This window comes from Tachyglossus aculeatus, chromosome 24 (assembly GCF_015852505.1).
Source record: "Tachyglossus aculeatus isolate mTacAcu1 chromosome 24, mTacAcu1.pri, whole genome shotgun sequence".
NCBI lineage: Eukaryota > Metazoa > Chordata > Mammalia > Monotremata > Tachyglossidae > Tachyglossus > Tachyglossus aculeatus.
In genome coordinates this window covers 11,474,247-11,499,030 of record NC_052089.1, presented here as the reverse complement: position 1 = coordinate 11,499,030, position 24,784 = coordinate 11,474,247, and the positions used below count along the sequence as shown (strand labels likewise).

The 24,784-nt window shown below is 49.6% G+C and overlaps 2 protein-coding genes across 4 annotated transcripts in view; one reads left to right on the top strand and one right to left on the bottom strand.

The window, feature by feature from the left end:
- The first annotated feature begins 45 nt into the window (after window positions 1–45).
- Window positions 46–18,955, top strand: NIT2 (nitrilase family member 2). Of its 2 annotated transcripts, none has more exons than XM_038766281.1 (10): window positions 46–111; window positions 4,589–4,707; window positions 10,040–10,160; window positions 12,761–12,849; window positions 14,417–14,510; window positions 14,971–15,045; window positions 15,955–16,033; window positions 17,224–17,322; window positions 17,937–17,992; window positions 18,130–18,955. In XM_038766281.1, exons 1-10 carry the CDS (start codon window positions 105–107, stop codon window positions 18,219–18,221), a joined length of 831 nt encoding a protein of 276 aa, XP_038622209.1. In that variant the 5' UTR covers window positions 46–104; the 3' UTR covers window positions 18,222–18,955. The 2 variants fall into 2 exon arrangements, with proteins under 2 accessions (XP_038622209.1, XP_038622208.1); XM_038766280.1 differs by having other exon boundaries at window positions 83–156.
- A 1,569-nt stretch (window positions 18,956–20,524) lies between these two features.
- Window positions 20,525–24,784, bottom strand: part of TOMM70 (translocase of outer mitochondrial membrane 70) — a 34,177-nt gene continuing 29,917 nt past the window's right edge. Inside the window, exons 12-13 of one of the 2 annotated variants that reach the window (XR_005456146.1) lie at window positions 22,401–23,312; window positions 20,525–21,301 (exon numbers count right to left, since the gene is read on the bottom strand). Coding sequence is in view for 1 of the 2 variants with exons in the window: in XM_038766100.1 (XP_038622028.1) it covers window positions 23,159–23,312 (154 nt within the window). In the remaining variant the exon portion in view is untranslated. Of the gene's footprint in view, window positions 23,313–24,784 lie in introns of both variants that reach the window. The other variant, XM_038766100.1, reaches the window with a different exon arrangement.

The following is a 24,784-nucleotide window of genomic DNA, read 5'->3' as shown; positions in this document are numbered from 1 at the left end:
CTACATTTCCCGGCGCGCCCCGCGCGGCGCTTCCGGCTCCTCGTGGCGAAGGCGGCGGCGGCACTTCCGGTCCCCGTGCGCCCGGCTCAGCGTACGGCAACGCCATGGCCAGTGAGTCTCACCTCGTCCCCCCCGGGACGGGACCGGGGACCCGCGGTATGGCCGGGGAAAGGGTTGGGGGGAGCGGGGGGGGGGGAGCGGATTGATTAGGAGAGCGCGGTATAGCGGGGGACGGTGGTGGTAGGGGAGCGCGGTGTAACCGGGGAGGGGAGCGCGGTATAGCGGGGGACGGGGTTGTTAGGGGAGCGCGGTATAGCGGGGAACGGTGTTTGTTAGGGGAGCGCGGTATAGCGGGGGACGGGGTTGTTAGGGGAGCGCGGTATAGTGGGGGACGGTATTTGTTAGGGGAGCGCGGTATAGCGGGGGACGGGGTTGTTAGGGGAGCGCGGTATAGCGGGGGACGGGTGTTTGTTAGGGGAGCGCGGTATAGCGGGGGACGGTATTTGTTAGGGGAGCGCGGTATAGTGGGGGACGGTATTTGTTAGGGGAGCGCGGTATAGTGGGGGACGGGGTTGTTAGGGGAGCGCGGTATAGCGGGGGACGGGTGTTTGTTAGGGGAGCGCGGTATAGCGGGGGACGGTATTTGTTAGGGGAGCGCGGTATAGTGGGGGACGGTATTTGTTAGGGGAGCGCGGTATAGTGGGGGACGGGAGCGCGGTATAGCGGGGGACGGGGTTGTTGGGGGAGCGCGGTATAGCGGGGGACGGGGTTGTTAGGGGAGCGCGGTATAGCGGGGGACGGGGTTGTTAGGGGAGCGCGGTGTAACGGGGGACGGGGTTGTTAGGGGAGCGCGGTATAGCGGGGGACGGGGTTGTTAGGGGAGCGCGGTATAGCGGGGGACGGGGTTGTTGGGGAGCGCGGTATAGCGGGGGACGGGGTTGTTAGGGGAGCGCGGTGTAACTGGGGATAGGGGAGCGCGGTATAGCGGGGGACGGGGTTAGGGGAGCGCGGTGTAACCGGGGAGGGGATTGAGGGAGGGCGGTGTAGCGGGGGACGGGGTTAGGGGAGCGCGGTGTAGACGGGGAGGGGATTGGGGGAGCGCGGTGTAACCGGGGAGGGGATTGAGGGAGGGCGGTATAGCGGGGAAGGGGTTGGGGGGGGGGGGGAGGGGTTGGGGGAGCGCGGTGTAGGCGGGGAGGCGGTCGGGGGGAACGTAGTGTAGCGGGGGACGGGCCGCTGGCCGGCCGGCCGGCCGGCCTCTTAGCACTTCAAAAAGAGCGGTGATGGATAGTCGTTCATTCAGTCGTATTTATTGAGCACTTACTCTGTGTGTGTGTGCAGAGCACTGGACTAAGCGCTTGGGAAGGACAAGTTGGCAAGATAACGGTAATAGTGATAAAGGCGGTATTAAGCGCTTACTACGCGCCAAGCACCGCGTTGCTCGGGGGGCTGATTCCAGCCAAGCCACCGCTCGCCCTCGCCCGCCCCGGTCTCTGCCAACCCTCTGCGACGCCCCCGGCCCAGTCAAAGTTCATTCATTCATTCATTCAGTCGTACTTATTGAGCGCTTACTGTGTGCAGAACACTGGACTAAGCGCTTGGGAAGGACAAGTCGGCAACACCTAGAGACAGTCCCTCCCCAACGGTGGGCTCACAGGGTGGTAGGGGGAGAATTTCAGGGGGCAGAGCCTCTGGGCCACCAACTTCTCACCCCGGCCGGCGGCGGGAGGCCCAAAGTCCAGGGGCCCCGGACAAATCAACACACTGCCCTCACCCCCACCCGCCTTTCAGAAAACACCCCTTATTAATTTCCCCCTCCCAGCCTACCAGGAATTTTAGTAGAGAAGGTGTTTTCCGAGCTGCCGGTTAACTTTTAACCTCGGCCGGTGCCGGGAGGCCCAAAGTCCGGGTTCGGGGACAAATCAGGACGCTGCCCTGACCCCTGGCCGCCTTTCAGAAGAGCTCCTTATTTATTTTCCCCTCCCACCCCTCCAAAGACCCTTAGTAGAGAAGGTGTTTTCAAAGCTGCCGAACATATTCGGAGGAAAGGCCCAGCCCGTGGACGAGGAATAGCTTCACCCGATCAATCAGTGGCACCTATTGACCGCTTGTTCATTCATTCAGTCCTATTCATTGAGCGCTTACTGTGTGCAGAGCACTGGGCTAAGCGCTTGGGAAGTCCAAGTTGGCAACATATAGAGACAGTCCGTGCCCAACAGCAGGCTCACAGTCTCCCCCCACATCTTACCTCCCCTTCCCCACAGCACCTGTATATATGTTTGTACATATTTATTACTCTATTTTACTTGTACATATCTATTCTACTTATTTTATTTTGTTAGTATGTTTGGTTTTGTTCTCCGTCTCCCCCTTCTAGACTGTGAGCCCACTGTTGGGTAGGGACTGTCACTATGTGTTGCCGACTTGTACTTCCCAAGCGCTTAGTACAGTGCTCTGCACACAGTAAGCACTCACTACATACAATTGATTGATTGATTAGAAGGAGGAGACGGCTTGTGGCGTGCCAAGCACTGTGCTACACGCTTGGGGAGAGTACAGTACAGTGAGTAGGCAGGATCCTGTTCGTACCACTTGATTCTCAGTATCCCACTCATTCATTCAATCATTCAATCGTATTTATTGAGCGCTTTGACCTCATCAAGCCAGCCCTTTAAATCAGCCTCCTGCCCCGTTGTGAAAGGAGCAGCGTAAATCATTCCTGACCCCTTTTCCGGAAGAATCGTCTTTAAATACTCCCTGTTAAGTTTTCGCGGGACTTCCCGAAACCGTGGAGGTGAGAGAGACTTTAAGAACATTTAATCGATCCTAAACCAAGAGAGATTAAGCGCTTAGTACAGTGCTCTGCACACAGTAAGTGCTCAATAAATACGATTGATTGATTGATTGCTTGGCAGCCTCCCCCTCATAGCTCCTAGAATCAGAATCTCTCCCGGTTGTCTCCCCTAAACTACCCCTCGCCTCTCAGAGCCCCATTCGTTCATTTCAATTGTATTTATTGAGCGCTTACAGTGTGCAGAGCACTGGACTAAGCGCTTGGGAAGTCCAAGTCGGCAACATCTAGAGATGGTCATCATCATCGTCAATCGTATTTATTGAGCGCTTACGGTGTGCAGAGCACTGTACTAAGCGCTTGGGAAGTCCAAGTCGGCAACATCTAGAGATGGTCATCATCATCATCAATCGTATTTATTGAGCGCTTACTGTGTGCAGAGCACTGTACTAAGCGCTTGGGAAGTTCAAGTTGGCAACATCTAGAGACAGTCTTCATCATCATCATCAATCGTATTTATTGAGCGCTTACAGTGTGCAGAGCACTGTACTAAGCGCTTGGAAAGTACAAGTTGGCAACATATAGAGATGGTCCCTACCCGATAATGGGCTCACGTGAAGTCTAGAAGACTGGGCCCCCGAGGAGGAGGGTGTAGGGTGTCTTCCAAAGCGGGCATCACTTCCAGCCCAAGTCAAGGGGCTTCTCAGCCGGGTTCCTTGGCCAAAAAAAAAAAAAGTTAAATCCACCTGTAGTATTAATTCATTCATTCAGTCGTATTTATTGAGCGCTTACTGTGTGCAGAGCACTGGACTGAGCGCTTGGGAAGTCCAAGTTGGCAACGTATAGAGACGGTCCCAACCCAACAGAGGTCTAGAAGGGGGAGACGGACAACAGAACATATTAACAAGATAAAACGAATACTTTCCGTCATTTTAAGCGTCCGCCGCGTCTCCATCTTCCGTCATCAATCATCAATCAATCGTATTTATTGAGCGCTTACTATGCGCAGAGCACTGTACTAAGCGCTTGGGAAGTACAAATTGGCAACATATAGAGACAGTCCCTACCCAACAGTGGGCTCACAGTCTAGAAGGGGGAGACAGAGAACAAAACCAAACATACTAACAAAATAAAATAAATAGAATAGATATGTACAAGTAAAATAAATAAATAAATAGAGTAATAAATCTGTACAAACATATATCCATATATACAGGTGCTGTGGGGAAGGGAAGGAGGTAAGATGGGGGGGATGGAGAGGGGGACGAGGGGGAGAGGAAGGAAGGGGCTCAGTCTGGGAAGGCCTCCTGGAGGAGGTGAGCTCTCAGCAGGGCCTTGAAGGGAGGAAGAGAGTGAGCTTGGCGGGTGGGCGGAGGGACTGGGGGCATTCCAGGCCCGGGGGAGGACGTGGGCCGGGGGTCGATGGCGGGACGGGCGAGAATGAGGCCTAACGGTGAGGAGATGAGCGGCGGAGGAGCGGAGGGTGCAGGCTGGGAGGGAGAAGGACAGAAGGGAGGTGAGGTAGGAGGGGGCGAGGGGATGGAGAGACTTGAAGCCCAGGGGGAGGAGTTCCAGACACGCTCAGATCAGTTTAGATCCGCTACCTCTTGCCCAAACGCGTTTGCCGGAGCAGCGGCTCCGTACTCGCCCGTGCTGCTTTTTGCCCACGATCCAAACCTGCCCTTCGCGCAAGGCCAGGACGGTGAAAGCTGGCGGGCGAGGAGCCGGGCGGGTTGAAGAAGCTGGGGGTCGGAGGCGTCCACTCCCGGCTCCTTTCCTTCTCCTCTCTGCCCGTAGCCTTCCGCCTGGCGCTCATCCAGCTGCGAGTTTCGTCAGTCAAGGCGGAAAACCTGGCCCGAGCCACTGGGTTGATAAGGGAGGCGGCAGCCCAAGGAGCCCAGGTTGTGTCTCTGCCGGTAAGTGGGGAGGACCCTTGTCCGCCCGTCTGTCCGTCCGTCCGTCCGTCCATCAGATGTAATAATAACGATGGCGCTTATGAAGCCGAGCCCTGTTCTAAGCGCCAGGGAGGTTATAAGGTGCTCAGGTTGTTCCCATTTGACAGATGAGGGAACTGAGGCCCGGAGAAGTGACTTGCCCAAAGTCGCCCAGCTGACAAGTGGCGGAGCCGGGATTTGAACCCGTGACCTCGGACTCCAAAGTCCACTGAGCCACGCTGCTTCTCCACACAGCACACGCGCTCCCCACCGCGCGTGCGCACGTTTCCACACATTGAGCTCTTGATGCGCTCAAAGCACCGTGTACTAGAGAAGCGGCGTGGCTCAGCGGAAAGAGCCCGGGCTTTGGAGTCAGAGGTCGTGGGTTCGAATCCCGACTCGGCCACATGTCTGCTGTGTGATCTTGGGCAAGTCACTTAACTACTCTGGGCCTCAGTCACCTCCTCTGTAAAATGGGGATTAAGACTGTGAGCCCCACGTGGGACAACCTGATCACCCGATATCCTCCCCAGCGCTTAGAACAGTGCTTTGCACATAGTAAGTGCTTAACAAATGACAATTATTATGATTATCATTATTATTATTATTATTATCATTACTTTGGCGAGCGAGAGAGCCCGTCCCTTCGGAGGTGGCAGAAGAGAAGCAGCGTGGCTCAGCGGAAAGAGCCCGGGCTTTGGAGTCCGAGGTCATGGGTTCAAATCCCGGCTCCACCAGTTGTCAGCTGGGTGACTTTGGGCAAGTCACTGTCTCTATATAGAGACAATAATACATAATATATATACATATATAATATATATTGTATATAATATATATTGCTATCTTGTACTTCCCAAACGCTTAGTACAGTGCTCTGCACACAGTAAGCGCTCAATAAATACGATTGATTGATTCATTGATTGGGCCTCAGTTCCCTCAATCTGTAAAATGGGGGTGAAGACCGTGAGCCCCCCGTGCGACAACCTAATTTGTTCATTCATGCAGTCGTATTAATTGAGCGCTCACTGTGTGCAGTAAGCGCTTGGGAGGTACAAGTCGGCAACAGAGAGAGACGGTCCCTACCCCACGACGGGCTCACAGTCTGGAAGGGGGAGACAGACGATAAAACAAAACATGTGGACGGGTGTCAGGTCATCAGAACAAGCAGAAGTAAAGCTAGATGCACATCAGTAACAAAGTAAATAGAAAATATAAAAGTAAATAGTAAATATAAATTAAATAGTAAATATGTAAATATGTATGAGTACAATAGAGTAATAAATCTGCACAAAAATTCAGTCGTATTAATTGAGTGCTTACTGTGTGCAGAGCACTGTACTAAGCGTTTGGGAATCAATCAATCAATCGTATTTATTGAGCGCTTACTGTGTGCAGAGCACTGGACTAAGCGCTTGGGAAGTACAAGTTGGCAACATATAGAGACGGTCCCTACCCAACAGTGGGCTCACAGTCTAAAAGGGGGAGATGGCAACCTGATCACCTTGTAACCTCCCCAGCGCTTAGAACGGTGCTTTGCACATAGTAAGCGCTTAATAAATACCATCGTTATTATTATTATTATTGTATCCCCCCCAGCGCTTAGAACGGTGCTTTGCACATAGTAAGCGCTTAACAAATACCATCGTTGTTATTATTATTGTATCCCCCCAGCGCTTAGAACGGTGCTTTGCACATAGGAAGCGCTTAACAAATACCATCGTTATTATTATTATTATTGTATCCCCCCCAGCGCTTAGAACGGTGCTTTGCACATAGTAAGCGCTTAACAGATACCATCATCATCATCTCTGCCCACAAGGAGAAGGGGAGAGGGACATTTAAACAACGTGAATGAAAGATACACATCCAAGGGAAAGGGCAACGCCAAAGAGAGCGGGAAGAGGGGAAATGAGGGCTTAAGGAAGAGCTCTTGGAGGAGGTGGGATTTTAATGAGGCTTTGGACTGTGGTGGGCTGTCAGACGGGAAGCGGGAGGGATTGAAGGGCCAGAAGCAGGATGTGGGCGAGGGGCTGCTGGGGAGACAGACGAGATGGAGGTATAATAATAATAATGGCATTTATTAAGCGCTTACTGTGTGCAAAGCACTGTTCTAAGCGCTGCTAAGAAGTAGGTTGGGGTTAGAGGAGCGAAGCGTGGGGGCCCGGTTGGAGTAGGAGAGCAGCGAGATGAGGTAGGAGGGGGCAAGGTGCTTCGAAGCCGACGGTAAGGATTTTCTGTGTGATGCGGAGGTGGGGGTTTTTGTGGAGAAGGAAGACGTGGACTGAAGCCGTTCTTAGAAAAGAGGGCCGGAGTAGGGAGAAGCCAGAGGCAGGGAGGTTAGGGAGGCGGCTGATGCGGGACTCGGGGCGCGATGGGCTGAGCGCTTAGATGGGCAGAGTAGCAGTTTGGATGGAGAGGGAGGGAGGGAGGGAGAGAGGGATTTTTAGCGGCGACACGGAGGGAGATTCAACGGGTTTTGGTGACAGGTTGATTGTGTGGCGTGGTTAGCTTGGGAGACAGGGAAGGATGGTGGAGCTGCCTGCGGTGGGGGGAGAATGGTCATGGGCCATCACGCATTTGGTAGGTGTGTCCCCATGTTTTGTTCCCTGTCTCCCCCTTTTAGACTGTGAGCCCACTGTTGGGTAGGGACTGTCTCTAGATGTTGCCAACTTGGACTTCCCAAGCGCTTAGTCCAGTGCTCTGCACACAGTAAGTGCTCAATAAATACGATCGATTGATTGATTCTAGGCAAGTCACCCCGAGTCGGTGACGGTCCCGACGGGCGAGCTGCCACTCGCCCGTCCATCCGTCCCTCGGGCTGTGGCCAGGGTGGACGCTGCAGCCCTGCCGCTCTCCTCCCCTCTTTCCCTTTCCTTTTTCGCTTAAGCAGCGGTATTTATTGAACGCTTACTGCACGCAGGGCACCGTACTGAGCGCTTGGGAGAGGCAAGTCCACTACAGTTGGTCGTCCTGATCCTTGCCGTCAAGCGCTCCCCGACCTCATTGAGGAAACCCCGTTCTGCCCGCCCGACTTACCGTCTGGGAGGCAGCGAGGGCCACAGAGGGACTGCGTTACTCTGACCCTTCCAGTGGTTCTCTGAAGCTGCAGCAGGGGAGGTGATGTTTTAAAATTCAACTAGCACTCCGGACCGTATAATAATAATAATTGTGGTATTTGCTAAGCGCTTAATATGTGCCAAGCAACGAACAAAACGCTCAGGTCGGTAAAAGGCAGATCCCATGTGAGGCTCACGGCCTAAGCGGTAGTAATAATAACAGTAATTTTATGATTGTTGTTAGGGCATTAAGTGCTTACTATGTGCCAAGCACTGTTCTAAACACTGAGGTAGATAGAAGGTTATCGGGCTGGACGTAGTCCCTGTCCCGCGTGGGGCTCACAGTGTAGATAGGAAGGAGTTAGATCTAATCCCCATTTTACAAATGAGGAGCTTGAGGCACAGAGAAGTTAAGCGACTTGCCCAGAGTTACTCAGCCAACATGTGGCAGAGGCAGGATTAGGATCCAGAATCCTCTTAACCCCGGGCCTGTGCTCTTTCCACTAAAGTCACGCTGCTTCTCCAACAGGTATTGAGTCCTCATTTTGCGGATGAGGGAACTTAGCCACAGAGAAGTTGTTTTATTTTATTCATGTTATTTTATGGTATTTGTTAAGCGTTTACTCTGTGCCAGGCACTGTACTAACCGCTGGGGTAGATGCAAGCTAATCAGGTTGGACCTGGTCCATGTCCCACGTTCATTCATTCATTCAATCGTATTTATTGAGCGCTTACTGTGTGCAGAGCACTGGACTAAGCGCTTGGGACGGTACAAGTTGGCAACATCTAGAGACGGTCCCTACCCAACAGCGGGCTCACAGTCTAGAAGGGGGAGACAGACGACCAAACATATTAACAATGGGGCTCATAGCTTTAATCCCCACTTTACAGATGAGGTAATTGAGGCACGGAGAGGTGACGTGACTTGCCCCAGGGCACCCAGCAGACAAGTGGCAGAGCCCGGGCTTCGGAGTCAGAGGTCACGGATTCGAATCCCGGCTCCGCACTTGGCAGCTGGGTGACTTGGGGCAAGTCACTTAACTTCTCTGTGCCTGAGTGACCTCATCTGTGAAATGGGGATTAAGTCTGTGAGCCCCACCTGGGACAACTTGATTACCTTGTGTCTACCCCAGCACTTAGAACGGCGCTTTTGCACACAGTAAGCGCTTAATAAATGCCGTTATCATTATTATTATTAAAGTGGCAGAACCAGGATTAGAACCCAGGTCCTTGCTGCTTCACTGCGTGATCACGGCTGGTGTTTTCTCCCACGGGGAAACGGGAACAACCAGGGCCGGGGGGCCGCTGCTCCCTTTCCCTCTGCCCTTCCTTTTCCCTCCGCCCTTCCCTCGTCCTCTCCCCCCTTCCCTTTCCCTCTTCCCCTTCCCTGCTCGGGCTGGGACAACACGACAGAAGTAGCCGGCAAACTGGCAATCCCAGCTATTGCTCTAAAAAAGCTGGGATTTCGGGTAGGGTGGGATGCAACGATGTCGTCGTAGCGGTGCCCGCCCGGGACGTTGTCATTTTGTAAGGCTGTAGGTGTCCTCGGAATAACTGCATCACCACACAAATGCTCGTGTTGACTACATGTTGGTTACACGGCGATTTCAGGCCCCCAGTTACAAAAACAGAGGTTGTGTCACATGTGCCCCAGTGCTTCATCATTCATTGTCGGATTTACTGAGCGCTTACTGTGTGCAGAGCACCGTACTGAGCGCTTGGAAAGCACAGTCGGCCACATGTAGCGACGGCCCCTTCCCGACAATGGGCTCACAGTCTGCAAGACCGTCCTATGGCTTTGGCTCTTCTAGGTAATAGAACTACAGTGCCCAATTTGACACCGCGTCCCTGGTTGAAGCCTTAAAATAAAGATAAATTCAGTTGGGGATTCGTAAGTGAGGCCTAACATTATCTTTAGGCAGAATCCAGGTTGACGTGTTTTGTTAAAACTAGAAAGTCTGTGCACACAACATATATGGCAAATGAGTACTGCTCTAAAGAACAGCTTCCTACAAATACTCTATTTTCTAAGCATTGATTGTGTGACGGAAACTGTACCAGACGCTCACGGCCTTAGCAAGGGACTGTGGACATTTCAAACTTCAAAATTTGTAGTGATTCTCGGGGTTTATTCCTGAATTGAAGAGGGTCTTCAGTGAAAAAGTTTGCAAGAAAAACTTGATCTTGCCCTTAACGGAAGGTTATGTAAAACTGTTGTGTTTTTTCTGTGGCTCTTTATTTTTTCTTCTCAATTCTAGGAGTGCTTCAATTCTCCCTATGGCACTAAGTACTTTCAGCAATATGCAGAGAAAATTCCCGGGGAATCCACACAAAAGCTTTCTGAAGTAGCAAAGGAGTGCGGCATTTATCTCATTGGAGGTAGCTGTCTGAGATCTGTGTTTCTGGGTTTGAGTGGGTAAATGTATACGTTTATATTTTTAAAATCATAGAGAGGAGATATGTATATAGGCCAGTATTTGAGTGCTTACTGTATGCGGAGCACTTGGGAGAGAACAGTACAACACAATTGATAGATACATTCCCTGCCCATATGTGTGTTTGTGTAAAAAAGTGTGTGTACGTAAAAGTTTAATAACCCATCATCCTGTTTACGGCTCTCCCACCCAGTAGTTGGGGTATTGGTTAAGCGCTATGTGCCAGGCACCGCACTAAGCACCGAGATGGATAGATACAAGCAAATGGGGTGGGACGTAGTCCCACAGTCTTAATCCGGTGTTTTACAGATGAGGGAACTGAGGCCAAACGAAGTGACTTGCCCGAGGTCACACACAGAAAGCGTCAGAGCTGGGATTAAAACCCAAGTCCCTCAATGAAGCAGGGCATATCAATTCCATCACTGTGAACTCAGAGTAGAAACTGTTGGCAGCTGTAAACTCTTAGAGATCGTACCCAGTTTCCCTGGTCGAGGCTGATTTTTCTGGGAGAACGTTTGCAAACAGCAAAGAATGGTATTTTAGTTCTGTTGTTCATTCAATGCTTCAGAGCTGGGATTAAAACCCAAGTCCCTCAGTGAAGCAGGGCATATAAATTCCATCACTGCGAACTCAGAGTAGAAACTGTTGGCAACTGTAAACTCTTAGAGATCGTACCCAGTTTCCCTGGTCGAGGCCGATTTTTCTGGGAGAACGTTTGCAAACAGCAAGAATGGTATTTTAGTTCTGTTGTTCATTCGGTGCTTCCTCTGTCTCAAACACTGCATTTGGGTAGAGACAAGCTAATCGGATCAGACCTAGTCGCTGACCCATGTAGGGTTTACAGTCCAAGAGGTAGGGAGAACAGGGGATCTCCAGGAAAAAACAAGGGCAGTGAGAGGCCAAGTTTACTTGCTTTAAGGTCACACAAGGCCAGGGGCAGAACTGGGATTAAAACTCGGGTCTCTTCTTTCTCTCAGCTCCTTTCCCCTAGGCCAAGCACCCTGTGGGTAAAAGCCAAGTACTTTTGTGCCTGTCAGAAATGGCTATGCCGCCCTGCCTTCTAACAGAGGGAGCTGAAACACACCTACCGAGAGACCTTCCTTTAGTTTGGGAGGAAGACAGTGCCAGTCGGGAAGCTGTAGTTTTCTTCTTTTTGAAGGTTTATTTTCTGATATAGGGTATTTTGGAGGAGGGCAACTGTTTATCCTGCTTAAGAAAAAAAAAACCTCTTAAAATGTGATATTGTGAGGCGGTTTCCCCCATTGTACCAGTGATTCGGCTACCTTAAAATATCAGCCATAAAGCAAGCTTCATTCTCATCCCTCTTCCAGTGTAGACCCAGATTTCTGCGGGAGTGGATTCGGGCATCATCCTGCTCCAGTGGAGCGCCCATTGGGGACAGAGCACTGTACTGTGCTCTCGGGAATACAGTAGGAGTGGTAGACATGATCCCCGCCCTCAAGTTTTATGATCTGGTGGGGGAGATGGACCCCGAATTATCCTTGACGCTTCTTCCCCGATGGCTGGAGAAGTCTGTCAGCTCTCCCGGGCTGAGATTCGGAAGTCAGTCAGTCGTATTTTTTGAGCGCTTACCATGTGCAGAGCACTGGACTAAGTGCTTGGGAGAACGATATAACAGACGCATTCCTTGTCCGGATCGAGCTCGTGTGAGTCAAAGTTGGTCTCCCAGCTGGGCCGGCTAAGCTTGTCTCTCCCCAAGCTCTGTGTAGAAGACTTTATTTCCATTCCAGAGGTGAAGTATTTTCGAACAAATGACAATGCAATCAGTACAGGCTGCCAAACTAGACCGAGTCCCGCAAAGTCACGTAACCTCTCCGGGCTTCGGTTTCAACTGTAAAGGAGGGGCGAGCGAGTGTAAGCCTCACGTGGGGCAGGCCCGTATCTGATCGGATAATCTTGTATCTGTTCCAGGGTCTAGTACACAGCAAGTGCTTAATTGATGCCCTAATTCCATGCTTTCGTGTAGAGTTCAGATTTTGGAGAAATTGGCTGTTTTAGCTAGTTGTTTCACATACCCTGAGGAGATTGCTGGCAGATGAAATCTAGAGCTCTCCCCCTTTTAGACTGTGAGCCCACTGCTGGGTAGGGACTGTCTCTATATGTTGCCAACTTGTACTTCCCAAGCGCTTAGTACAGTGTTCTGCGCACAGTAAGCGCCCAATAAATACGATTGATTGATTGATAACATGTTCACCTGTCCTTTAGACTCTAAGCTTGTTGTGGGTAGGGAATGTGTCTGTTTATTGTTCTGTTGTACTCTCCCAAAAGTTTAGGGCTGTGCCCACAGTAAGCACTCAATAAGTACAATTGAATGAATGAATGAATCCTGATGAGTGAATTATTTACTGTCATCGTAATAATAATAATAACGATGGCATTTATCAAGCGCTTACTATGTGCAAAGCACGGTCCTAAGCGCTGGGGAGGTTACTGTGTGGTGAAGCTTTATCAAGTCGTTTTTTTTTTTAACTTCCGTGTTCAAATACGTATTTTCTTCTCCCCCCTCCCCACCCGCAATGAAAGGTTCGATTCCTGAAGAGGATGCCGGGAAACTGTACAACACGTGCACCGTGTTTGGTCCCGACGGGTCTCTTCTGGTGAAGCACAGGAAGGTGAGGAAAGTAGCGAGCCCAGCGAAGGGGGCTGCCCGCCCACCCCACCTCCCTCCGCTGTCCCAGCTTACGGGTGGCAGAAGAAACGTGGCGGCCCCTGGGCTTTCTTGTTCAACTCAAACGTAATTTGGGGGCATTATCCCGCAGGGCAGCAACAATCAATCAATCATCTTTATCGAGCACTTACTGTGTGCAGAGCGCTGTGTACTGAGCGCATGGGAGAGCACAATACGGCACGGTTGGTAGGCTCATTCGCTGCCGCTCGAGTATTGAGTTTTAGCTCAGAAACAGGCATGAAAAGCCCCAGAGGTGTTGACTGGTGCCAGCCCACCCAGCATCAATCAACCGTATTTATTGAGCGCTTACTGTGTGCAGAGCACTGCACTAAGCGCTTGGGAAGTACAAGTTCCCAAGACAGTCCCTACCCAACCGTGGGCTCGCAGTCTAGAAGGGGGAGACAGAGAACAAAACCAAACATGCTAACAAAATAAAATAAGTAGAATAGATATGTACAAGTAAAATAGAGTAATAAATATGTCCATACATATATACAGGTGCTGTGGGGAAGGGAAGGAGGTAAGATGGGGGGTGGGGATGGAGAGGGGGAGAGGAAGGAAGGGGCTCAGTCTGGGAAGGCCTCCTGGAGGAGGTGAGCTCTCAATAGGGCCTTGAAGGGAGGAAGAAATTCCCTTCTCTGCCACGAATCTGTCGGATTATGTTATCCTGATACCCGATTACCCTGCCTGCCCCAGCACTTTAACACAATGCTTGACACATAGTAAGCGCTGAGAAGCCCCATTATGCCTGAGCTCTGCCGGGGCGTTCACGAGGTCCCTGGGACTGGAGCTCTCTGCTCCGCCTTGGCTGTGCTATGCACCGGTCCGGGGAGACAGTGAGCATTAAGGAAACTGTCGGGGTTTGTGACTCTTCTGAATGTTCCTAGGATGTGGAGCAGTTAGGGTAGGTATTGGCACCTTGGTTGCATTTTGTCCCCGTTGGGAAAAGGTATCTTTGGGACAGCGTCGGGGGGCTGCTCGCCAAAGTGGGAACCCCGTCTTCCTTTCCCACCCCGGAGGGACAGGTTGAACAAAAGTGACTACTAAGCGGCTGCCTGGAGGCTCTCAGAGGGAATTCCCCTTTCACCCTGTCAGTAACTTCCCTGAAAGCCAAAACCCTGGAAGAGAATGGTAGTTTTTTTGCCTTCTTAAAAAGACCTTTCCCAGAAAAAATCATTGGTGTAGGCCAGTGGAGACACCTTTAGAATGGTCTTTAAAAGTCTTAGAAAGCATTGGCAGATTTTCTAGCCAAAAAACAAAATCCAAATCAATTGAGGAATGTTTTATGTTTCACGCAGTAGCTGTTTTCTGTGGCAGGGAGCTGTAGAAAGAGGAATTGATGAGATGGGGCAGGGGTTCCGGATAGGCCACTCCTCCCATTCCAGGCAGGGAGATTTATTGAGCGCCTTCATGACCCCCTGCCCATAAGCTTCCAGGCCGGCGGAGTGCGGTTGTAATTCCTGGGAGGCTTCCTCCGAAAGCGTAAACCGTGTTAATTATTTTGGAAACAGATTCACTTGTTTGACATTGATGTTCCTGGAAAGATTCGCTTCCAAGAATCGGAAACGCTGAGCCCCGGAGACAGTCTGTCTACGTTTGATACACGTAGGTACAGGGGCCTCCTGGAGCTCTTCCTTGCTTGCCCTTTCATTATTAGCATCCCCTTCAACATCCCCACGCCCCCTCGCAGTGCTGCTCATGTTTCTGCATGCCTTCTCCATCCCTCTATCTGCTTTTTTTATAATGGCATTTATTAAGCGCTTACTAAGCGCTGTTCTAAGCACTGGGGAGGTTACAAGGTGATCGGGGGGCAGGGAACTGTGGATCACACGGTGTGACTTCTTCCGTAGTCCATCCTGGCAGTCTGATGCCGGAGGGAAGTATTCCACCCTGAAAGCTTTGAACGACATTGGCCTCCTTTTAACTTCCCGTGTAGCCCGGGGTTGAGGCGGCCCGCTTGGAAACGTCGGGAAGCGGCTAGCCAGGGAATCCGCAGGGCTGATCTCGGTTTCTCCTGCCGGGTCTTGGGGCCTAAGAGTTTGTGCATTTTCTCTCCGTGCAACAGCTTACTGCAAAGTGGGACTGGGGATCTGCTATGACATCCGCTTTGCTGAGCTCGCTCAGATCTACACCCAGAGAGGTGAGTGGATGTGACTCCGAGGCTCGCTTGAGTGACTGTCGCAGCTCCCCCCACCCCCAGTCTCCGGTCCCCTTGTGATTTTGACTTGAAAAGAGCTGAGGACATCCCTCTTGGTGAGTTCTAGCCAGGGAAAGGCTACAGACTTGATGTGGGCTCCCTCCTCTCTCTGTCCAGCAGAGGACAAACATGTCCAGGATGGTGTTGGAGAAGAGTGAGAATAAACAGAGCCCAAAGGACTCTCTCAAATGACATGATTTTCCTTTTGCCCCCAATCAATTCAACTTAATAATGGCATTTATTAGGTGCTTACTATTGTGCAAAGCACTGTTCTAAGCGCTGGAGAGGTTTCAAGGTGATCAGGCTGTCACGTAGGGCTCACAGTCTTCATCCCCATTTTTAGACTGTGAGCCCACTCTTTTAGACTGTGAGCCCGCTGTTGGGTAGGGACTGTCTCTATATGTTGCCAGCTTGTACTTCCCAAGCGCTTAGTACAGTGCTCTGCACACAGTAAGCGCTCAATAAATACGATCGATTGATTTACAGATGAGGTCACTGAGGCCCAGAGAAGTTAAGTGACTTGCCCAAAGTCACCCAGCTGACAAGTGGCGGAGCCGGGATTTGAACCCATGACCTGTGACTCCACATCCCGTGCTCATTCCACTGAGCCACGCTGCTTCTCTTGTTGGGGACTCCCTGCCCGGGGCCGCCCCCGAATGGCACCCGTAAGGATCGGGGCGGGAAAGCAGCGCAAAGGGACAGAGGATGGAGGGGGGCCGGTTGGCTTGGACGGAGACTGCGTCCAACCCGATTTGCTTGTATCCACCCCGGCGCTTAGTAAAGTGCCTGGCACATAGTAGGCGCTTAGCCAATACCATCATTATTAATTCTTCTTCTTCCTCTTTGGCTCAGGATGCCAGCTGTTGGTATACCCGGGTGCTTTTAACATGACGACGGGACCGGCCCACTGGGAGCTGCTGCAGCGGGGCCGGTAAGAACTGGGCCATTTGCGGGTGGGCAATCAGTGGCATTTAAGGGGGCTTACTGCGTGCAGAGTGCTGTACTAAATGCATGGGAGAGGACAGAACTACAGAATTAGAGTGCTCATGCAGTGGTGGTCAATCAGTGAATAGTATTTCTTGAGCGCTTTCTAAGTTCAGAGCACTAAGCGCAAAACCTAAATATTCTCTTTTTGGACTATGCTGTTGGGATGTGTCTTTCTGCCCCTCTTCCGCCCTAGGGCAGGCCCAGACTCACACGACAAGTCTTGTTTCCACCCGCTTCCTATTCTCTGACACAGGCAGAAGGTGGCTAGGGAGTTGATAGTCACCCATAAAGTCCTTTTATTATTAATAATAATAATAATGATAATGGCATTTGTTAAGCGCTTACTGTGTGCAAAGCACTGTTCTAAGCGCTGAGGGAATACAAGGTGATCAGGCTCACAGTTGTAAGCTTACAGGTGAGGTAACTGAGGCTCAGAGAAGTCGGAGGCGGGATGCGAACCCATGACCTCTGACTCCAAAGCCTGTGCTCTTTCCACTGAGCCACGCTGCTTCTTTTAGCCAATTGGGGAACAGTAAGCTTGTTGTGGGCAGGGAATGTGCCTGTAATTGTTTTATTGTACTCTCCCAAACTGCTCAGTACAGTGTTTTGCACAGTAAGCACTCCGTAAATGATTGACTGAGTGTGATTTGGTTGCTGGGTGTCCTGGGGTATATTCTTTCCCACCTAGAAAGGACAGTGCTATTACTACGAAGACATTTGGGATTTTTAAGGCAGTGTCAACTTTGCCTTGTTTCCATCTCTTCCCCACAGCACCTGTATATATGTATATATGTTTGTACATATTTATTACTCTATTTTACTTGTACCTATCCTATTTATTTTATTTTGTTAGTATGTTTGGTTTTGTTCTCTGTCTCCCCCTTTTAGACTGTGAGCCCACTATTGGGTAGGGACTGTCTCTATATGTTGCCAGCTTGTACTTCCCAAGCGCTTAGTACAGTGCTCTGCTTAGTAAGCGCTCAATAAATACGATTGATTGATTGACCTCCAGAGAGACTCCTCTCAGAGCTTAGATGGGTGAGTTTTGTGCTGAAGGGGAGAGTTGCAATGAGATATTGACTTTCTCTGTCACGCTTGTCCTCCTCTCCCCCTCCCCGCCATCCCCACATGCAGGGCCGTTGACAACCAGCTGTACGTGGCCACAACCTCTCCTGCTCGAGATGAAAAGGCTTCTTACGTGGCGTGGGGACACAGCACCGTGGTAGGCCCCTGGTGAGTAGAGACAAGCCGGGGGAAAGGGGGGCGTCTGGTACAGTGTGTATGTTAGCCCCGAGGCCAGCGGGGAGGGAGGAGGGTAGAGGGGGCAAGCTTCACCGCCCTTTTAGTGCCATACCGGGACCGGACTGGACCGGAGGGGTCAGAAGGGCGGGCCAGGGGAGCAGCAGCAGTTTCCCTCCCCGTCTTGGCCCCGCTGGCTGGCTGGTGACTGAGCCCATGCCCCCCTAAGAGGGTGATTTCATTCATTCATTCATTCATTCATTCAATCGTATTTATTGAGCGCTTACTGTGTGCAGAGCACTGGACTATTTCAGAGTCCTGCTGGGCTTTTGTCGCCACCCCAAAGCCCCTAAACCCATACTATTTTTTCCTCTGATGGGATCACTACGTAGGGCAGGTGCGGTCTAGTTTTGAACCTTCTTCTGAGCCCCAGGAAGGCAGGGGAGATTTCTCTTTCAGCCAAGCTGAAAGAGCCAAGCTCTTCCTTCCCCCAGCTGATGAACCTGGCCTCGACCAGCATCATTTTCCAGAGGCCACACCGCCACCGCTACCTGCTGCTACCCCACTCCCGGATTTCCGCAAGGCTCACACTTGGGATTTCTTTGCAGGGGAGATGTCCTAGCCAAAGCTGGCCCGGAGGAAACGGTTCTTCACACAGACATAGGTAAGACTTGCCTTTACTAGCTCAGCTGTCTCTTTGGGACTCCCTCCGCACTGCTGTGGATGCGGCGGGCTTTCTTCCTCCCCCACCCCACCCCCACTACCATTTAGCGTAATTTGGTCTTCCTTGCTGCTTTACAGATCTCAAAAAGGTGGCTGAAGTCCGCCAGCAGATACCCATTCTTAGCCAGCGGCGCCCTGATGTCTACGCCAAAGAAGCAAAGAAGTTTTGAGCTGGTGTCTCCCAGTCACAAGGGAGGTGTGATGCTGGGGAATTGTTCGGGTCTGCTGGTATACCTTTGTTTTCTCCTCCCACCTTTAACGAAGCCCCTGAGCCAGAGCAGCAGACGGTATTTACTCCCAACTCAGCACCATGCTTCCTTCCTCACCCCGGAGGTGTCGCGTGATCCAAAAACCGGAATGATTATTTTCAAGTGCCTTAAGCTAAATGAGCCTCGTGGTACGGCCAACTGGATCCTAACAAGGCCAGTGAGCTAGACTCCACCACTTCAGCCTGCAGTTTAGGGTAAGGATGCCTTGTACATGGGAAAGTTCCTCTGGTCCAAGTGTGAGCGAGAGACTTCGGCTCTTCTCCTGACTCTGTCACCAGTTCCCCACCGTGTCTTTCTCAAGGAAAGCAGGTGGTGGAAGAAGAAAGCGGTTCCACCTGTCTTCCCTTTCCTGAGACTTGATTCCAGACCTTCTATTAGCCACAGGGTCTGCTGCCCTTGAGCTTGGAGCCTTGTGAGGGGAAGCTGGGTTAGGTACAGGGAGCCACAGACTAGGGAAATGAGCCGATCGCTTCCACTGAGGCAAGCAATCCGCTTCCTCACAAATCAACCTCCCACTTGGATTCAAGGCCAAGGTGAAGGGAGAAAAGAAAGATGCAAAGTTATTAAGGCTACCTAAACCCTTTTCCTTTCCTGTGCGGGATTACTGTTAACTCTTTGTCACGAGTCACAAGAGCAAGAGCAAGAGCAATTTTCTTTAACAAAATTGTTACCAGGTCCTGATTTCTCCAACAGCCTACGCTGTGGGCCCAGGGTCCGTTCTGGACGTATCCCCGGAGCCCAGCTGGTTGGTTCAGCACACGAAGCAATGCTACAGTGGACTGATCATCAGCTTCTCAATTTAAAATTGTGGTAATCAGTCACTGAGCACTTACTGTTCGCAGAGCCCCGGACGAAGTGGTCGGGAGAGGACGGAACAACCAAATAATGTCTGTGATGTCTTCCCCAAACATTCAGGTGCCATCACTAAACAGTCCTTAGGGAAGGAGAGATGTAAAAAATCAATTTGTGGTGGATGTTCTGTCCCCGTTCTCTGCTAAGTAAGTGTTTAAAAGTATCTACTTTCAGCAGAGGATTTAGTCTGTGTTTGGGAAAAGTGCCAAGGGTCAGTCTTGGGCTGTGCAATCACCCAGATAGATCATTCTCCAACACCTGATGCCAGAAGCAGAAGGAAGTTGGGGGCAAATGGGGACAGTTCTGATATTAAGGGTAAGGAGGCTGCTACACTTCTGGCTCTCTCATCACAACAATTGAAAGACCTTGATGTGAAAAGCTAAGTGTGTATAGGAACTGCAAAGGTGACAGGCCATACAAATGTAAAATTGAAGGGTTACTGCAAAGCAAAGTTACTTCCCTCCTTCCTAGTTTTTTGCAGAGCACCTTTGGCTAACAACCCCAAGTCTACTTTCTCCTCTGGTAACAAATTCAGCAAGGAGGAGTAGTGGACAGCAGGGTGGTTAGGTTAAGATGCCTGCATTGCTTGTTTTTTCCTTACATTAATGGGGGTAATATTAGGAAGAGGGGGTAGGTTATTAAGCTACAGGAGGGCAGAGGGTTGCACCCTCTACTTTTAGTCTGCTTCCAATCACCATGTTCCCTCAATAAATGCTGACGTCTGATCATTTTGCCTTTTTGTCTCATTCAGCTGAATACCCATGCTTTTAGAACAGGATTCCACACTTGGGTGTTTTTTTTGCTCTGAGCACTGAGGACCCGTCTCCTTTCAATCTCATTCTTCCCAAGGCAAGTCGTGCCCAGGTTTCCACGCTCCTGACTTTGTTGAGGGACTGAGAAAAGCCAGGTGCCCACTGGGGTGGCCTAACATCTCTCTCCTCTACTGCTACCCTCTCTCCTTCCCTCGACACCCAAGGTTTGGCCCTGGAGGACAACAGTGACCCAGTCTCGTGAAAATAGCTCTATGGCCCACGGGGACCAACAGCTTACACCGTGCAAGAAGAAAAACAAGCGTCACTTACCCCTTCTGCACTCTCTGACGTGACGTGACGTAGGTCTGACGTGGCCTGGACTATCCAAGACAGAAAGGTGGCAAATAGAGGCCCCTCTTTCTAAGCCCTGCAAGAGGCTGGGGGGAACTGGAAAGGGCCGAGGTGATCCTGCTTGGGGCCTATCCCCACCTCTTCTTTCCCCGTCCCAAGAAGAGGTGTAACAGTGACCCTCCCCACCGCCCCCCCAACTTGGGCTTTTTAGGAGAAAGATCCTGGGGCTACCTGGGAGCAGATACAGAGTTGGTTAGTAGAACGTCCTTTATTCCTATTCAGTTTTACACAGATTAAATTCCCCAAAGGGCACGGTTCTGAGTATGTTTTGTTTACATTCCACTCCTTTCCCAATATTTCATTTTATTCTCCAACTCCTTATGAGTTAGGTGTTGTTATCCCTTGTTTTCAGATAAGAAAGGTGAAGCAACATGCCTGAGGTCACAGAAGGCCAGAGGCAGTGCTCAGCCTGAAACCCAGGACTCCTGACTCTCAAATTCCCACACCAGGCCTCCATTATTAGCATTCTAAAGTAGCAACATTAGGTCCCTCTCAAAACCTTGTGCGCTGAATCCACAGGAGAAAGAAATATCCACAAAACCAATTTCCCATCCTTAACACCCTAATTTACTAGTCCAGAGGGGTTTTAAAGATAAATCAAACCCCCAACACATAAAGCATTCGAGTTTACCAAGTAAAACTCACTTTCCTGTCACACCTATGCCAATCATCCAGTGAGGTGCCACTATGGCCCCTTGTCCAGACCATTTTTCTGTTAACTTCTGCACGGATGCCCATACCTAACTTACATTAAAAAAGAAAAATGAACATACCTAGCTCAATGCTAAATTTCCAACAGAGTCACCAAAGGATGCTTGGAGGATACAACAGGTGATCAATTTTTGGAGGGGAAAAACTCCAGGCTCTGTCTGCCCAGACCTCTTAAAAGTCTGTTGGGCCCCTTTTCTCCTCCAAGCACTGGCCGAATCAGTTGGTATGTGTGTTTCTCTCTCCGGGGCTGACCAGCTGAAAATAAGTAGAAATATACTTGACTGTAATATTTATTTGGTGAATTTACAGGTGAGGTCATTTGCAAAAGAAAACAGATTAGCTTTCGGTGCAGTTTCAAATATTTTAAGAACTGGTTTGTGATGGTTTGGAATGGTCATAATTGAATGGCACATGCTTCTTTTCCTTCCCCCATCCACCCAGGGGAGAGGAAGGGGGTTGAGGGTAAGAAAATTATAATGTCAGTGTCAATGGAAATAAGGCCATGCAAAAACAAAACAAAAGCACCCTTTAGAGAATCAGGGGTTTCAGGAAGATTGAGATGAGTGGACCGTTCCTGAACTCTGACAAACGGCTTGTCACGTGGAATAGCGACAGCCTTTACATTTTAACACTCCCAACTATTTCGTGTCACCTTCCTCCCTGGTAAACTCAAAACCCTCCCGCTGGCATTAAGGCCATGTTAATTATCCCATGTAATTTTTGCAGCAAAGCATCCAAAGAACACTGCCCCTTCTAGAGAGGGCTGCCTCCATAAATGGAGAGGATTTCGGGTCCAACAAAAGCCAATTGCACTCGGCAACTCTTCATTTTTCCTTCTTAGAGGTTCTAAAAGATAGAAATCTCCTCTTTAAGACACAGGTTCGTCTACCCAAAATGGCAACCCGAAGAAATGGGCTGGGGTGCGGTGCGGAGAGACAATAAGCTGCAAAGTTCCCACTGAGAAGAGAGGGACATCTCCTTAATTAGAAATACCTGTAGATTGAGGGGCAAGGTCACATAATAGAGGATTTTAAACAACAGTATCCCCTGTAAGTAATCCTGGAGTCACTTCCACTAGCTTTCATTAGCATGCACAACCGTAAGAGTCTTCAGCAACACACATCTGACAAGCTAGGTTTACGGCAACAAGCCCTAGCCAGCTCTAAGGAGCTAATTCAGTAATCACCCTCACCTTCGTCTTTACTTCGGCCGCCCCCGTGGCCAACGTTTTGGAAATTTGCTTTCAAAAACATGCCCTGTGAAATAAGAAGGACTACCGAATGCAGAAAATGTCTCAGGCTTGAACGGCCTTAAGTTCATAACGCACACAATGCAAACACACACTTCATCTTACCTTGTCTGGGCCACTCTCCCATAGGTTGGGATACTACTGAGTTCTTTTCCTAAATCTCTCCAACGTGCAAACATGCTCAGGACAGTTTTCCCCCTTCTGCTTAAGGTACTGCGGAGAAACGGTTGCTTTGGACTTGAGGACAAGATAGTTAGTATCCTCCCTTGGAGCCATGGTAAAAAAATGGATGCGTGGCTGCCTCCCCGCCTTCCCAGACCAGCTAAGCAGCGGGTTATGCATGCCCACTAAATTGGTTCTCTCCCAACTGGACTTTTTTTAAGAAACAAAAAACAAACCACACCCATAAGCATCAATTACGTACCAAAGAAATCTCTTACAGCACTCACTATATTTTAAAACCAGCATGCTGTAAAATTTTCATATATTACGTATATACAAAAAGAAAAACAAGCCCCATCTCACACCCTGCCTCCTCCCCCCTGCCCCACACAAAAAAAAAAGCCCACCAAGAGAAATCTGGTTTTATTTGCATGGCCAAAAGAGATCCTTTGCTCCCTGTGCAAATAGATTCGCTAACCTCCACAGGCACCCAGCCGCATGGGAGGGAAAACTGCAACACCGCAAACTTCCTTGACAGCCACTCCCACAACACCTAAACACTGAACAGATGTAACAAATGACAACACCACAAACGGAAAAACTGAAGTTCCACCATTCAACAGAGTTTGCGATACGGGTCTTTAGGGCTCGGACGACGAGGAGGTAAACTACAAGAGGGTCGTATTTCTTTCCAATGATTTTTACAACGTCGGTGGTTTCAATCCATATTTCTTAGCAACTTCCGTCTGGGCATAAGCAGCATCACAAAGGGAATACAGGTGGGCCATCTCCATTTCGGACTTGGCCAGGTTAATCGCTTTGTTGAACATGTCGATGGCCTTATCCATGTTTCCCCTGAAAGGAGGAAAAAAAAAAGAAAAGGGAACAGATGGGTCACTCTCTAAACGACCATTTCCTAACTACGCTTTGGAGTACCAAGTGACTGGCGCGGCTGGAACCCGCTGAATTGGACCTACTAACTAAAGTTTCTAACTTTTCACAGATTCTAACACTGCATCCACACAACACAACATCATACTTTTGGGTCAGTTTCTTCCTTTTAGTGAAGAAGCCAGAGGATCATCAAGGAGAGTTGCTGGGAGGGTAGTTTTGAAGATAATCCAAGTCATTTCTTAACAGTATTATTTGGAAAAATAGGAGTAAACATACTGACCCATTAAAGTGCTCCCTGAAGTAAATAAAATATGGAAAAATCGAGACAAGCCCAAGCTTTTATACTATTAAGTGGCTCACACTACTATTTTACTCATCAAGTGAATGGCAGTAAATAGAACAAATTTCACAAGACAGTAATTTAATAATCTCTACCTCCATCAGAACAGAAGAGTGAATAAGTATTTAAATAAGCAATTAACATCAATGGTATTTACTTGGCACTAATTATTATTGTGCGTAGAGGGAGAACAGGTTAATTCCCATTTTACAGATGAAACACACAAGTTAAATCAATCGCATTTATTGAGCGTTTACTGTGTGCAGAGCACTGTACTAAGCGCTTATCAATCAATCGTATTTATTGAGCGCTTACTGTGTGCAGAACACTGTACTAACCGCTTAAAGCGTAAGGTCACAAAACCTATAAGTGGCAAAACTGGGATTGGCAGGATAAGCCATTGGCAAGTTCCACTGACATCTCATAAAAACCTCGACTCACTTCTGGATCCTTTATCTGAAGTGACTGTAATATTAAAAGCTGCTAAGCCTGAGTTTTGAAAATTTCAAGTTCCGCTAAATCGCAGTGTGAAACTTCATTATCCCCCAGGGGTAAACATAAACTTGCACATGTGTGGGTTGTGAGTCTCAGTGGAGCCCTGGGTGGAATTTAAATCAGGTAAAGCTTTGCCATAAAGTTATGTTTAATGATCAAATAGAAAGGAAGAATAGAAAGAATAGAAATAGAAATGTAAACAATGCTGGGTGCATTGATTTTAAAAGTACCTTTCGTATCATATCCAGCAAAGTCATCTTTTATTAACTAAAGATCATAATCTAATCAATCAATCAATAGCATTTACTGAGTGCTTACTATGTGGAGAGCACTTCTGATGCCAAATAGAGATGTCAGCCATCGCAATGGGGGGCAATTGATCTTTACGCCACAGCACTTTTGTACAGATCTGTAATTTATTTTAAAGTCTGTCTCTGCCTCTAGGCTGTTAGCTCCTTGTGGGCAGGAACCAACTCTGCTGTCCTCATTCATTCAATGGTATTTACTGACTGCTTACTGTGGGCAAAGCACTGTACTAAGCGGTTGGGAGGGTACAACAATAAACAGACACACTCCTCTCACAAGGGTTTAGTGCAGT